Raw genomic sequence first — 16,433 nt, forward strand, 5'->3', positions numbered from 1 at the left:
GAAGAAGAAGAAGAAGAAGAAGAAGAAGAAGAAGAAGAAGAAGAAGAAGAAGAAGAAGAAGAAGAAGAAGCTCCACACTGGGTTAAGGTAAATTCCTTTATTCAAGCAACAGCAGCCCTGAGCATCCTTCCCTGAGGCTCCAGAGTGAGGGAGGTAGCAGCTGCCCCCAGCCCTCCTTTTACCTGGCCCCAGCCAACCCTTTGTTTTCTCAAGCTCCAGCAGCCAGCGTATCCCCGCAACTCATGGGGAAAATTCTATGGGAAAGAAGGAACAAAAGAAAGGAAACCTAACCCCAAACCAGTGTTGTTTCTGCAAAGGAGGAAGCAGAGAGAGCTGCCATCGTCTATGGAGATCCTGAAGATATTTTTGTGCCTATGTAATCTATTACTGTGCTCATTAGCAAGTTTCATAATCAGACTATAATACTACAGACTTTTAGAACTGAGTTTCAGTTTTTAAGGTGCTTTTCACTTCAGCCTGTTCAAGATAGTTTCTATTCTGCTGATTGTAGCACAGCCAACGAGGAAACAGAATAAGAGACTAAATTCAGGCTGGTGGGTTTTTTTTGTGAAGGCAGCATAGGATGTGCAGAAAATTTAACTGTTTAGTTCTATAAATGTCTAGATAGTTCTATAAATATCTATATAGATAAGATGATGAGATAGACTATGTACCAGATTAAAGCTCGATCTACCATGCAATCTCATTGAATTCTCAATGAAATCCACAAATTTGCATGTCTTATAAATCACTGATGACATTCCCTTTGTCTTTGATTACTCATTTTATTGAAATTTACAGTTCAATATTTATGTAACATCATTATGAATATCACAGAAAAATACAAGAATAAGCAGAAAATTAAATAAGACATAACTAGAGAAATATATTTTCAAACTTTATTATGAAAAATGAGCAGTGAATAGCAAACCAGGAAGTAGGAAAAAAAAATTGTATGAAATCAGATTTCACTGGAGATTATTTGAACATGTACACATTTTTTTTTTTAATGCGCATTTACTCATAAGATTGTAAATGGAGAAAACAAGAGAGAGAAACTGCAGGTGTCTATGAACATAAATAGAAACAATCTATGCCCACAAAAAGAAAAACAAAAACCAAACCCCCAAAACATTATTTCTTAATCATCACTCATCATAATATCAGTGATACTCCCTCTGCACAAGAGCCCTTATGCATATTCAAACAGAGATCTTAATTTGAATTCATAATACCTTGAAAAGCTTTTTAAAGCCAAGTCTCCTATTGCATATCACTTTGAAAAATCTTCCCCTTTCAGCATATGGTTAAGATCAGAGAAATATATTAAGAAAAATGACATCTTGGCAGTGAGTGTATTCTTTGCATTTATGCCTTCATATCACATTTGCAAGATTGCTATTGGATAAAATTTCCCAGTATATGACAAAATCAATTCAATTTGAAAGTATGGAGTATAAATTTTAGAAGTAGATTTTAAAATACATCAGTATTAACTATGTATTTGTAATTGAACAATGTCCGATTCTATCGAGTCTTAACTGAAGTGTTGTCTTCTTACAATTTTTCTGGATGTTTTTCTTCATATTTGATAACTGGAAATTAAAAGAATAGAGATGCACACAGTTCTTTCAGGACATCTAGGTGCTTAACCACTGTTTAGCTACTACATTTTAATTGCAGTGATTGAAGTGTGTGTTGTGTGGGGGAACATGCAGCACACACACATAAAACCTAAACTACATCCTTAAACCCTCTTGGTAACCAACAAACAGATAAATATGTTCTCAATAAGTACTATTCTCCATCCTTTCACAAACAGATATTTTCCCATTTCATGGACTTCATCCACCCTTCCAGATGTTCAAAAATAGATTGTGATTTGGGATCCGTTCATCAGAATGGGTGCCAATGGCAGGAGAAGCAGCAGATTTGATGATTGGGCACCAACACCAGTCAGACCCTGGTCACTGCCACACTGTCCTTGCTCCTCTCAAAATTCACTCTTCATTGGTTCATGTTATTCCTGTTGTTTTGCTCCCTGCAACATAAAACTTGGAGTATAATCCATTTTTTCCCCAAGATTAAATGTCCTTGAGGCACACACTGGGTTTCCCCATCCTGCTGCTTTAGCTGCCAGGTATACTGTGCTCCTTGAGCAAAGACAATCCCATGAATGGGTTTGTCTTTTCCCATGGGAAAAGGGGCTTAGGCACTTAAATGTCTTTGATTATGCCTTGGTAGTATGTTAGAGGCAATTCAGAAAGTTACAGAAAGGCAGGGAAAGAGATTATCGTGGATCTATACGAAAATCACAGCAAATCTTATTTTTCCTCTCTTCCTTGTTCACATTTCCTTACTGGGCTTGTTGCACATTGATGAAGATCAGCCACGGTTACTCTTTCTAAATGTTCCCACATCAGTTATTCTTTTATTTGCAGCATTTCATAGCTGACATCTAAGAAATTATGCTGCTTCAATTGTGATAGAAATAGGCGTGCTAAAAGCAGGTTGCACAAGATACAATTACTACATTTTCTTTTATTTGTCAGGGTCTTGTGCACTATGGAGTTAGTGGTAGAACTCCTGTCAACAGTGTTTGTCAATTTACTTGAAGATTAAATCTTTTTTTACACTGTCTTCACAACTTAAGGCACCAAACATTTGCATAGGCATAATGTTTTTCAGTCTTCTCACAGATGGGAGATTTTTTCCTATGGGGATCTGATTGCAAGACTTGAACCAGGCAAATGATGTTGTAGGTGGAGAAAAACAAGATCAGAGTATAGAATTCTTTTATTTATTGTTCTAATGCTTGCAGTACACTAAGATGATATCCAGTGTGCTTTTTTAATATATGCAACACTGAAATGTAGATAATATTAATTGTATTTGTAGCAAATTTGTTACAGGAATCAGAATAAAAACCATGATGATTTGTTTCGGCCATTTTGCTGATGGTAGCAAAATCACACTTTGGAAAAATCTCTAAACAGCTGTGGCTCAGAATGAAGGGCACACTCAGTGACACTGTTTATATTTTTAAACAGAGCCACACTAATTTTTAAAGTTTTGATATACTGTAACAATATTGTTAGCAAGCAGTTTCTTATATTTCTAGGAACTAAGATATGTTTCTCTGCAATTCATTTGTTAAGAGCAAAGCATGAGTTTTACAATACATAGGAAAGTTTGCTACTGTAAGCTAGCAATTTAAAATTATTTTTCTGAAAGTCTGTAATGCATGAAAACAATATATTCATATTTTTTTAGAGATATATATTTATTATTCCTTTCACAGTATGAGGCCAGAACCTGTGATGTGATAAGGCTTCCTAGTTTTATTATATTTAGTGGATTCAAAGTGCTCTGGCTAATTAGTGAGAATAAATTTAAGATAGATTTTTACTTTGGGGTTGGATTTTTTGTTTGTTTTTTTGTTTGTTTAGTTTTTTTTAATATGGCCATGGCATAATTTAGTAGAATTTTTAAGAGACAAAAACTGTTATTTTAAACTCCTGAACTGCTGAAATAAAGATTCACAAATTTTTTCATTCTGTTGGAAGTGAACAATTATGTATGTAAGAATTCTTTAAACTTCTTATTCTGTGATCCTATACTCCTTAAAGCTGCTTTTTTTCCAATCCTTATCATTAAATTTTCATCAGTATTGACTGGGTTTTCAGACTCTGGGGCAAGTTTTATTCATGTTAGCACTCTAATTGAGCAGAAGCAAAAATTGCTTTTCAAATATGCTTCAAACATTTGGGTAATAAACTGAATAAGTAATGCAATATGGTATATCCATTCAAGTTATTTGAAAGATATTTCCATTTTTTAAAGAAAAATCACTAAATTTCCAACTAATTTTATTACCTCACAGAAATAATTTTAGCATAAGATCCTCAAAAGTAATATTTGAGTTATTAGGCATATATATACTATTAATAAAGAAGATACAGAACATCAGTCATTTGAGAACTATTTCATCATAGAAAAAGGTCTTTTAGAACTGATGATGTGAGTATCCAATGCTTGCCTGATATATCCAGCATAAGACCACATGCTAAAAAATAGAGTAATTTTGGTTTCAGAGTCACTGTTAAAAAAGAAAAAAATCATTGTGACAATTGATCAAACAGTTTCACAGTTATTCATATAAATATTCAAAATCTTTTCCTGTGGTAGAATTGTAAATATTTGATCTATTAAAACTCATTACTCTGATGTAAGCATCTTAAGTGTGAAAGCATCTTGCATGTGACATTAAGAAATCCCTCATGAATGGCTTTGGTTTGAAAACTGATCACCTGTTGGAAAATGATTTCTCAAAAATAAACCTAATGACTAGATACTCACTAAAATAAAATATGACAATACAATTAGTATATAATGGGTGGGATTCTCATGCTTCTTTTCTCAGTATAATGCGACTGCTGCACACCACATATCAGACTTTATGGTAGGGATTGAACTCAACTTGATCTATGAAAAGAATTTTTAATTAAACCAAAAGAGGAAATAGTGATATTTTTGCATGCTATTGTAAAGTGACTGAAACAATGCTAATCCAGATTTATAATTATTAATAAATAGTAGATTATAAAAATACATGCTGGTACAAGTATAATAATCCTTAAGCAATTGTTACTTGAAGCAATTACTTTTTTAACACCTTAATTTTGGAGCAGCATTCCTAGTCAAACATGTTAAAAAGTCTTAAGCAATTGTTCACCTAAACAGTAATGACTTTCTATTCTCAGCAAGAAAGAATACATTTCTAAAGGGCTATTTTAATCTGGGTGGTTTTTATTTTTTTCCAGCTGAGGATGCTTGTGGAGGAACAATGAGAGGATCAAGTGGAATCATCTCGAGCCCCAACTTTCCTAATGAATACCATAATAATGCAGATTGCACATGGACAATTGTGGCAGAGCCTGGTGATACTATCTCGCTCATATTTACAGATTTCCAAATGGAAGAAAAATATGATTATTTGGAAATAGAAGGTTCTGAACCACCAACAATAGGGTAAGACAAATATTGCAATTTTAATTTGATGAAAAAGAGGAAGATGATGAAATGTGAAAATACAACTTTTTGTTACTTTTCCTTTTGTGAATATGTAGTCTTGCTAAAAAAACCCCTCACAGTAATAATTGTGACCATGGCATAAATGTTAATATTCCAATGGCAACTAGTAAATGTTTTTTTAATCTATTTTGGAGATGTAGCATCAAGATGAAGGGGACTGAAGGCTCATTTTCTTCATTGTCTGTGTGTCTGACCATTTAACCATTATGTATATATTTAGAAATAGAATGGAACGTAATGGACTGTAGTACTGGTGAGGACTGGTGAAGCCTTCTGAGAGTATCATAATGTCAGAAAGTGAATGTCATGGAGGCTTTCAGCACAGAGTTGGGGCAGCTAGCATTGGCCACACCTGTTGGTCATGGATTGTCGCTGGAGGAGCTTCTGTACAGAGAAATGCATGCATGATCTCTAAATAGTGAGAGTGGGGTTGGGGATACACTTAGCATGTGAGATAAAACACCCTGAGCTGAGTAGTCATAGTACTTTTTGGCTCTGGTTTTACTCCAAGTATAGCATCTTTAAGGAGAGTTTATGACTGTTTGTTTGTTTGTTAACTTGGCACTAGTAACAATATTTTTGTTAGTCTGACTTCTGCAATTCTTAATCTCAGTGTAGATGTGTTATGTAGATGTTGTAACACAAGCATAAGAAATAAAATATTAAATAACCTCTTTCTTTGATCTTTCAAGATCAGATACACTTAAATGGGGAAAATAAATTACACATTCTGTGTTTTCTGGTCTGGTAGTTTTATGGTAACGCAGCATCACACTACTAAAGAAATATGTCAATGTGACAAATCCTTGTGTTTTTTTTATTGCTTTAAATATGATGTTGATTCACAAAAAAGAAGTTGTATACAAACCCATAAATCACAGTTATGGTCTCCAGTAAAATCCTGATCTCTTAACTCACTCATAAAGTTTTATGGAGGTTCTGCATGACAGACAAAGGCATGTGAGCAACATGTGATAGAAATGGTCATCTAGATACATTAAGGTCAGAAGAGTCTTGTTTTCTTCATATCAGTATAAACCCCCTGCAAATACAACATAGACCAAATAAAACTATTTAGATTTTATAAGATCTAAAATTAGATATCTATATTGTTTAAAAGCATCAGACTATGTCTCTATAAGTGTTGCTTGTAAGTAATACATTTTTACTGCTTCAGGGTGTAATAAAAGTCTATACTCTAAGTCTAAGCTTTAGCAAATAGTGCTTTATAATTTGAGTTAATTTATACTGCCACCTACATAGTTAATTACCTGTATTAGAATATTACTTAATTGCCATTGAGTTTTGCATGATCTTAAACTGAAATCTATTGAACTAGCTGTCAGCTAAAATAAATTTTAAATAATAATTTATAATAATTAGTGAGGTAACACCAAAGACATACAGATGTTATGAATCACTTGAATAGCTTAATATGCATTTGATTTTTCTTGAATGTGTTTCATTTATGAGCTTCAAGTGATGATTTCATTTTTTGTTCTGCAAATACAAGGCCATATTCAAATGATATAAGATTACTTTATAGATGGAAATTCCCATTATCTGTTTATAAAACATAAAAATTTACAATGCTAATTTAATAATTACTCATGTAGAGAAACAGACTGAGAGCATATTCTTTTTTTAGCTTGTCATTTATATTCCCTAAATTGGACTGATGTGTTCAATTAATGGAAAGTATCCCCCCATATGTTGGGAAAAACAGCTTTGGAAAGCTTAATTAATAGCAATTTGTTAATTAGATTTAGAGTGGTAATACTATATATGTCTTAGACTATAGCTGATCTAAACCTAAACCCAGGTTCTTTACCTTTCATTCAGGAAAAGAAAAAACTTCTCCAATTTTCAAAATTACTAAAAACTTACTGGTTGATCTGGATAATAAGTATTATTATAAAAGAATTTCTTAGAAAATCTGCTGCTTTATATGACTATTACACCTATTGATTAAAAAAAACCTAAAACTTTTCTTCTGCACATCTGCTGAAAGTAAATAGGATCTAGTGAAATGTTCCTTTTTGTCTACCAAAAACCAGGTTGTGCCAAACCAATACACAAGTTGACAGCTGTTCTTCCTCCATATTTGGAGAGCTTGGTTGTTAATTAGCATTTCCTGACTCTTAATCCCATTTTGCTAGCACTATAAAAGAACAAAATGATAAATGGAACCTATAAGAAATATTAGTGAAGGATATACAAACTAGTGGTAATTAAAGTGAGGGTGAGAGAGCAGATAATATCTATTATGGAAAAGGGTATTATTTGGGGTTGGGGTTGTTTTTGTGAGGAAAATACAGTTATCCTTGTTATGTACATGGTCACTTTTATTGCCATTTCAGTTACAATAAAAATTAGCCCTTAGGAGGCATTTAAAAATTAAGTGTACTGTTATGACAATTAACCTTCAACAGACACATGCATTAATAAAACAGATTCTCAATCAGATCTTTTTAACCAAGTGGTTATTTTATTTATCCAGTGCCTGAACAGGTTAGATTTGTTTTCAGTAAATGTACTTGATTAAATAACGCTCATATCAAAGGCTACAGAGTAAAATGTCTGCCTGAGGTAAATGTGGCAGCACAGGAATAGAAAATCATAGCTCAATAGTACAAGTACCAATGAAAGTAATAATATGTTGAAGGAAAAAAAGCAAAAGAGACAAAACAAGAAACAGAGGTTCTCATAAGAGATTAAAATAGGAGGAAAAAAATCCCACCTCAGGGCCAGCATTTATTTTCTTGAAAAATCACTACAAATTAGAAAGTGACAAGTATAATAGTCTCTTTTTCAGTAATGAAGACTGTTGAAACTGCTTCAGATAATTATTACCATTTTCTCACTAATAAATAGTTTTTAAATCTGTGTTTAATGCTCAGAGGAAGGACTCAGAAAGGTAAGGTTTAGGAGTAATACGATTTTAATAATTATGCTATGAGCCTCAGATGAGAAAGTTTGTAATCTGATCACAGTTGAATTTAAATTTCAATAATAGTAGCAATATTGATACTGCTTATCATAGGAAAAATAATTTCAGAAGAATGTTGTGGTTGTAGCCAAATAGCTAGAAAATTTTTTTTCAATTAATAGAGCAAACAAAGTACAGTCAAAATAACCTTCTGTAATTATCAGAGTATTTGTTTACTGATAGTGGATAGAATTAATTTTTATTGAACTTAATTGCCAACCACTCCCCCCTAAAAAAAACCAACCATCAAAAAAAAAAAAAAAAAAAACCCGAAGAAAAAACCCTCAAACAAGTGAACAAAAAGGAAGTCACTGCAAAAAGCAGCCAAGTTTTGGAGTGCCTAAATCCTTTTCTTCTAAAACAGGGAACAGAAAGTAACAGAGATAATGCTTAACTGTGGAATGGGGAGAGCAGAAAATAAGAAATAGGAGGAATACCAATGCTAAAAATATTGTCTGGTTTGAGCCTTTGATAATTCATCCATTGTTAGTTATAGTTTTTATCTTCTTCTGAAGGACTGAGAACAAAAATGAAGTTCTTTGCTTTCTTGGAAGCAAAAGCTTTCCATAGAAACCAGGTATTTCTGTCCTTTGCTGTTTGCTTCTGTGATTTAATTTTTTGCCTCGTGATTCTGCATTTCACCTGTGGCATTTCTCTGAGGTCGTTTGGAACCCTCCAAGAAGCACAATGCATTCTGTAATGTGTAGGGTTCAGGCACAATGGTAGTGCTTAGGAGGGGGATTTGTTGCAGTGACTGTGGAGGTTAATTACATGTTTTCCATTGTTCTATTGTGTGATTCTATCTGGCAAACATCATCTGAAAAGGACTTTGAAACTGGCTTTACATCTGGTACTCTCATACCATAATAAAAATACAAAATTTAATACCAAATGCAAATGAACCACTGGTGTAAATCCAGAGTTTCATTCTGGAATTCAATATGTTATGTATGTGCCCACATAACCAGGTTGTAAGGGAACAAGACAGAATGACAATAGCAGGATAGTTCAGCATGGAAGGGGACTCAGGAGCTGATTTGTCCAATCTACTGCTGAAAGCAGACTCAGCTGTCAGGTTGTTCAGGCCTTTATCCAAACATGGGGTCCAAACAACCTATGTGGACAACCTTCTGTATGTCTTGACTGCTCTCATGGGAGGAAAGCTTTTCCATTTTTTCCTAATTTATAAATCATTGTTCTCAGTCAGAATCAACACACAAGACTTTATTATTACCAATTATCTGTTTGAGGTCCAAACATTTGCTGTCTTCTTTCCTCCTTATGGGTAGGCAGTGGTATCACCTTTCTCCAGAGCAGGATGGCTGATACAGCCAATCCTAACTCATGAGTCAAAGATCTTCCTTCTTCAGGCTCAAGTTGTCACATTCATCTTACAGGGATATGTACATAACCAGCAACATGATTTGTCCTGTCTTCCTCTAGAATACTAAATGCTAAAGCTTATCTGGCACATGTAATTTATAACTCTATAATGGAGACAAGCCTCAATGGGAAGACTATCTGTTAAATTTCAGCACGTACTTGCATCAGACAGGGAGTCAGATGCAGCCACAGAATCCTCTTGGCTCATTGTGGTACAAATGAACGCTTTACATGACCACTGTGAAGCTGCTTTTGAAAAAATAAACATGTTGCCACTTCTATTTCTGACTCCTTGGTTGGCTCAGGCATTTACCCAGTAACAAAGGAGCTGCACCAGGAAGTGATATGAGAAAAAACCCAAGCTTTTTTTTCTTCCTGTGTTGGTGAGCAGGAAACACGAGTTGAAGAGAGCAGCAAGGCACATAGGGAGGGGAATATTGTTTCTTCAAGGAATACAGCAACCTTATTGTCAAATTAAAGCCTGATCTGTTGTCTTCTCAGGTGCTTTTATGTTAACTGACAGTACCTACGTAAAGATCTATGATTTTTTACTCTTTTACATTAAGTAAACTGAAAGACAGAAACTTCACAGTTATTTGATTTCCTTTTTATTTTTCATACTGTATCCTTAATTTAATGCATTTTCATGAAGGTATGAATTATTTTATTTTGATTAATGTACACAATGTAAGGAAGACAGTATTTGGTTGCTGTTGTTGCAAAAAGTAGTTAAAAGCACTTTTTTTGAAGAAACTTTTCTGAAGGTACTCCTTATTTCTTCCCTTTCCTATGTTCAGAAGTACTGCAAAAGGAAACATTTATAAGTCTTTTCTGAAATTGCATGTTTTCATTATTCTGATAGCACTTTTTAATATGCATGAAGTTATTCTCATCTGGAGTCAAACATATATTCACCAGCAGTTATCAAATGAGCAGTTGTACATTGGATGAGCTTTTTACATATATTTTTTCTCAACAGTGATAGGATTATATTATTTCACAAAGTCTTATCAACATTCAAAAACAAACTGAAAAACAGTTCTCTGGAATCCTGATATGCAAGCACAGTATTCTGGTTTTCCCACATCCCTCATAAACAAAGATTTACTGACTGCTACTTTTGTGCTTCCATGGGTCACCTGAATCCTCCTTTGATGAAACAGCCCAGAGTGCTTCCAGTGTGGCTTATTTGTAACTCTGCTTTGTAGAAACTTTAGCTGAACTTTGTAGAAACTTTAGATAAATAATACTCTAAACCTGGGGGATTTGTTAATGAACACTTAAACACTACAACAAAAAGAAACAAAAGTAGCAAAGAAAATCGGAAGTCTCTTACAGCAAATTTGGGGAATAAAATAGAGGTGGGAAGATGGCTTGATGATTTTACAGGGAGCACTTTCAGTGTGCTTACTCCAGCAGAACACTGTACTTGTTTTGATGTGGCCATTCTCCACAGTCTCAGGATGGCAGTTGTTGGAGTAGTAGGGGAGACATTGCTCCTGCCTGGAACACCAGTGACTGAACTCATAAATTTTATGCTGTGTGAGCTGTATGGTGGGGGAAAGTGTATTAGGATAGCATGAATCTCAAAACAAGGCAGGGAAGAAACATCACAACCAGCCCAAACCCCAAAGAACAATTAAACTGCAAAACATATTTTTTTTCATTTGTCTTTCCAGAGTAATTAAAATTTCACATTTTCTGCTCATTTGAGTCCTTGCCATGTTTACTTTATCCAGCAAAGTAAGTGGTATGTTGTGGGAGAACAGTGATCCCTAAAGAAATAATCCCAAATCACTCTCATTTCTAGATTCTGATTTAAAAATTTTAATATATTTTGTACACTGAGTAAACTACACGCATTCATCATTCCATCTTTTATGTCTCAGGCTACAACAGCTCAAAGTATAATATTTTGATTGCATGAATGAAATTCTTTGCATTCATTAATAAATTCTGACAAAATAAAACATTATTTATATGTGACCTACAGACTAATCATAACTTCACAAACAGATGCTTCTTTTTGTGATTGTCCATCTGTTTTATGTGTGAATATCCTATTAGGATATATAGGGTACAAATTTACTTGTAAAATGAACCAGTGACTAAACCAAACAAATAAGCATCCTTTGAATCTGCTAATGCAAGTCTATTATATTAAGCATCAACACAATGTCCAACTGGTGTCAGAACAATTTTTTATTAAAAAAAAATATCACCATCCAATATGCAGGTGACTTGTGGCAATCCACAGCTTTCTGGCCATGACCTAACAGTCAGTAAAAAATGAAACTAAACCAGTTGTGTACATTTACTGTATGTTTATTTCTTCTGCATACAGTAGGTCATGCAAAATTCCACTGCTAGGGTGATCATGCATTGGAGTAGGTTATCCCAGGAGGTGGTGGAGTCTCCATCCCAGCTGATGTTTAAGAGATGTCTGATCTGGCACTGGGTGATATAGTTTAGTGGTTTAGGGGTTATAGTGGTAGTGCTGGGTAGATGGTTGAACTTGATGCCCTTAAAGGTCTCCCAAGCTTGATCATTCTCTGATTAAGTGATTTTGTCTGACATTATCTAATGCTTAATCATAATGAATGATAGGATGTAAACCACACTTTCAATGGCAGCCTTATTTAGTTGTTTTATGAAGCTTTTTTGTAGTCAACTACTTTTCTATCCTCTATAAAAAGCTTATTAATGGAGATACATCTTAATTAAGTGAACTCCATTCTTCTTTCTTTGGTTATTTCTGTAAGAGTCCATAAGTAAGTTATTGGCAGCTTCACATCTCTCCATCAGCCTTTTCAGTGTCCAGACTACTGTCTCTGAATCTGCAGAAAAATTACCTACTGCCATAGTGCATACTCTTTCTTTCTGAAGCATATAGCACAGGTTTTGACATCTTTTATGTGGGTATATTGCACTGCTGCAGAAATTCTTTTCCCCATTTTTTTCTATGTCAGAGGAAAAACTTAAACCATCATCACTATTTTCTGAGCAAGAATGTGCTGTCCTGAATGTCCTAAGGGAAGTTAAGGGTAAGGTGAAGGACTGTTTGAATAAGGCTTATTTTCTTTTAGTAAATGACACTATGTCTTTCAAGAAAAAGAATCAAAACAATTCTGTACTGAAGCTTCAACCTTTTAACTAAACTTTCCAATCCTGTATAATTTAGAGAATCTGAGATCCAGTCCCAAAATACATGCATCTTTTCTTCTCTGTGTTTTGGTTATTTTTGAGGTACATCTTTTCCAGAGAGTTAATTATAAAAGGGGAATTCTGTAATGAGGTGGAATTAAGGAAGTGCTACAGTGTTGAATGCAATTTAAAGCAGAGTTCAGCTCCTATGGGAGAGAAATGAGAGATGATTATGGCAGAAGCAAAGGCTAACAGTCCTTAGAGTATTATTTTTTCATTTAGCTTTGAATTACAGTGAATCTACTAGCAAGACCTTCCATCAACTGTTAATAGATTTAAACTAGGTAGCTGAAAGTTAACTACCTATGAAGCTACAGCTTGGCTAGATGTGATGGAAATTAATTTTATTACTGTACTCTGTGCATCAGACATGTACAGAAGTAACTTGAAATGGTACAGAAATGTTGCCATTTCATGTGGTTTTGGTGATTTTGAACACAGGTTCCCCAGAACTCTGAAGTAGAGCAGCACATTTTATTATTCTGTTCTATAAATATTCCATCGAAATAAAGCTTAAATTGTTAAACCTGTTAAATTGTAATTTCAAGTATGTGTTGCTCTTTAAAACTGATGCAACTTGATTTAAAAAAAAGTCTGATATATTTAATATGTTTTTTCCTCTTGGTTTGTGCAAATCTTGCTATTGATGCAAGAAAAGGGTAAAAAATGAACCTGGTGGTTTCAATAGCCTAGTCCAGTTTGCACAGTCAAGTCCAAATTATTCTGTAACATATCCTTACTGATCTCTGATTTTCCTTTGGGTTCACCTGGAAACATGGGACACAGATTTAAACTTTAGTGGCTCAGAATTCATGGCAGGGGTGTCTGTTGTGATGCTTAGATTGAAAATCATTTGATACAACCAACTGGGTCATTCAAGAGAATATAAACGTGTTTTCCAATGAAAAAAAATTCTAGCAACAAACTCTGTGAACTGAAATTTACAACTAAATCTGAGAGAAATCAGAGTTCAGAGTAAGATGCCATTGGGGAGATCAGTATTCAACCAGCTAAATCATTGGTATTTTTTGGGTACTAAATCAAATAGACAAAAAGTAAAATACTGTATAAAATCAGATATATATATTTGTTTTCATTGAGCTAAGCAAAACTAAAAATTATATAATATATCCTTTGGTATTATATTTTATCATATATCTAAATTTAAAAAAAAAAAGAAAGACAAAGACTAGTGCTGCCAACATTGAATGTTGAAGTAGAAGAGGAAGGCATTCTTTGCATTCTGAAAAACTCAAAAATAGATACATATAAAAGGCTATTTGATAAAAAGGAGGATTTGATTTATGTGGAAGTTGGTTGAAAGAGCAGAATGGCATTATATAAGCATACTAAAATGTTTCTTTTTTATGAAAAAAAAAAAGTATTTTTCTAATAATATGAAGGATTAAGGCAGTTTGAATGGAATTTCATTCCTGTTTATGGATAAATGGACACCAATGCTAAGGAAAAGGACATCAGGCATTAAAACCTTACCAAAACAGCTTTACAGAAGGGGTTAATATAATCCACAGGAGATCTGGCAGTAAGTGGAAGTGAATATATCAAGTACATAATAACAGGCTATCCTATTTCAAAAGAAAGATATAGATCACGGTAAGAGACCTTTAAAGCTCCCGGTGCAGTCATAAAGATATACAGAGCAGAAAGAAATTTTGCAAAAGGTGAGAAAAGAACCACATGACTAATGAATAAAAGCATAAAATACTAAGAAGCTTTTAGAATACAGTAGGAAAGGCTATCACAGTTGCTGAATTACAGTCACCAAAGGTTATAAAAGACAATGATGGAGAGAGTTTGTAACTACATTAAAGGGAAAGAGAAAACAAGAAAAATTGGTTCCTCCTTAAAAAAAATTAACAGAGGGCTAAAAAAAGGGACACTTGGGAAGTTTAAATAGAGACAGTTAGCTCAGAACCATGCATAAATAATGGAGTAAGTGATGAAAAATTACTGAATGAAAAAGTTTAATTATTTTTAATAAACAATATTTTTATTACAAACTAGCAGAAAAATGACTCAATGTTGTCTGTTAATATGTGCACTTAATTGGGAAAAGACACACAAAGAATAGTTACTAGTTAGTCTCTGTAAGTCATGTTGTGTTGCATCTTAAATGGATGAGATCTAGGCCTGGTAATGTTAAATACTTTTGCAATATCTCTGATAGTGGAAGAAGAATTATACATGAATATCAATAATGACAATTTGGAGGGTCACAGGCTCCTTGAAGGATGGCAACATGCTTCAAAATAATGCTGATAAATCAAAGTGAACTTGAACATGTTAAATTTACTTCAGAGAAGTACAAAATGCTGCTGGCTAAATAAAGAAGGCATAGGAGTAAATATCAAATACGGAATAAAGACCCAGTAAGAGGACTAATACTGATTAAATGCATCAAGAGAGAACAAATAAAAAAAATATTCATAAGAATAATTATTAAACAGTGTGTCCTTGTGTGCACATGCTTTTATGCTTGCAAAAGTAAATTGTTTTTATGGTATATGTCCTGCATTTATAAAGTCACACAACTTTCAAAAGTTGCAGATAGGATTAATAAAGATGCTGGAAATGGTTGAATTCTTATTTAGCTGAAAAAATTTTTGCACTAACATTCTTTTACAAATATAAATGATATTTGTTATTTATACAGCCCTTAAAACTTCATTAGCAGTTAACACAAATATTTCCATGTTTCCTAATGAGATATTTCCTAGTATATCTTGATAAAATAAGTTTAAAAAAAGATTAAACAATATTAAATCATCATGTGGTGTTGTACCTCAGGAGGCCCAACCTTTGTTTCGTGTGTCATGCTAGGATGGGTATTAAGGGTTGGGACTAAAGAACACTGGCACAGTTGTGGAGCCTAAGCTTGCTTTCATCTGCTCATGTCTGGTTAAATTTCTACTAATTACATTCTTATAAGCCAATACTTTAAACGTCAGTTTCAATTTATAGCATGTGGATTAATGACCTACTATCTTTTATTAGTTATTAGGTCTGAGTTTTTGCAAACTTTTCAACTCATATTTCTCAGGAGAGTTGTTCAGGGTGCTCAGACAACATTATCTCATAACCACTGATATCAGTAAAGGCATCATATAAGAATTTAATAGATTATGGACTCTGATACAAGATATTTTAAAACTGATATTATCTTTTTACTGCATAATTTAGAATATATCACTTTCCAGTCAAATGTCATGAAAAAAGTTTTATTTTGGCAACTTCAATTTTGTGCAGTAATACTTTATTTATGTGGTAAAGTAAATAAAAATCATTATTGTAAGGCAAACTTACTTAAAATCTTCTGCAGTCTGGAAAACCTCCATAATGATCTGGCTGTTCAACTAGGGTTCCAGAATTTCCTAGAGTAGTAAGATATTTCATTCTAAAACCACAGAAAATTTTATAAACTTTGGTTTTGATCTCTACCAAAGATTTCATTTTCATGTATTAGAAAATATATTAAGCAATTCAATTAATTTTAAATTAATGGAATTTCTTAATATATTGACTAATATTGAAATAAAATAATTTAAATATTAGAATAAATATTTTTTGTTCCATGTAAAAGCCAACATTATTAAGCTGGTCTACTTGGTTCATTTTTTGTGGCAGAGGGAGAGGCAAAGACATGAGGATTAAGTACAAGTCTTATTTGTTCATAGAATAACGAAAATATTACTTTTACTTTCTAAGGAACAAACATTTATTTAAAATGGGTTTTATATCTCTT

General features: G+C 33.4%; 1 protein-coding gene across 3 annotated transcripts in view; it reads left to right on the forward strand.

Annotated features, from left to right (window-relative positions):
* The window catches only part of CSMD3 (CUB and Sushi multiple domains 3), a 578,246-nt gene that overhangs the window by 181,404 nt on the left and 380,409 nt on the right, over positions 1-16,433 (forward strand). For all 3 annotated transcript variants that reach the window (XM_056483904.1, XM_056483905.1, XM_056483906.1), the window contains exon 5: positions 4,824-5,031. In XM_056483904.1, the coding sequence (XP_056339879.1) occupies positions 4,824-5,031 (208 nt within the window). The remainder of the gene's footprint in view (positions 1-4,823; positions 5,032-16,433) is intronic.

Source organism: Oenanthe melanoleuca, chromosome 2, assembly GCF_029582105.1.
Source record: "Oenanthe melanoleuca isolate GR-GAL-2019-014 chromosome 2, OMel1.0, whole genome shotgun sequence".
Classification (NCBI taxonomy): Eukaryota; Metazoa; Chordata; class Aves; order Passeriformes; family Muscicapidae; genus Oenanthe; species Oenanthe melanoleuca.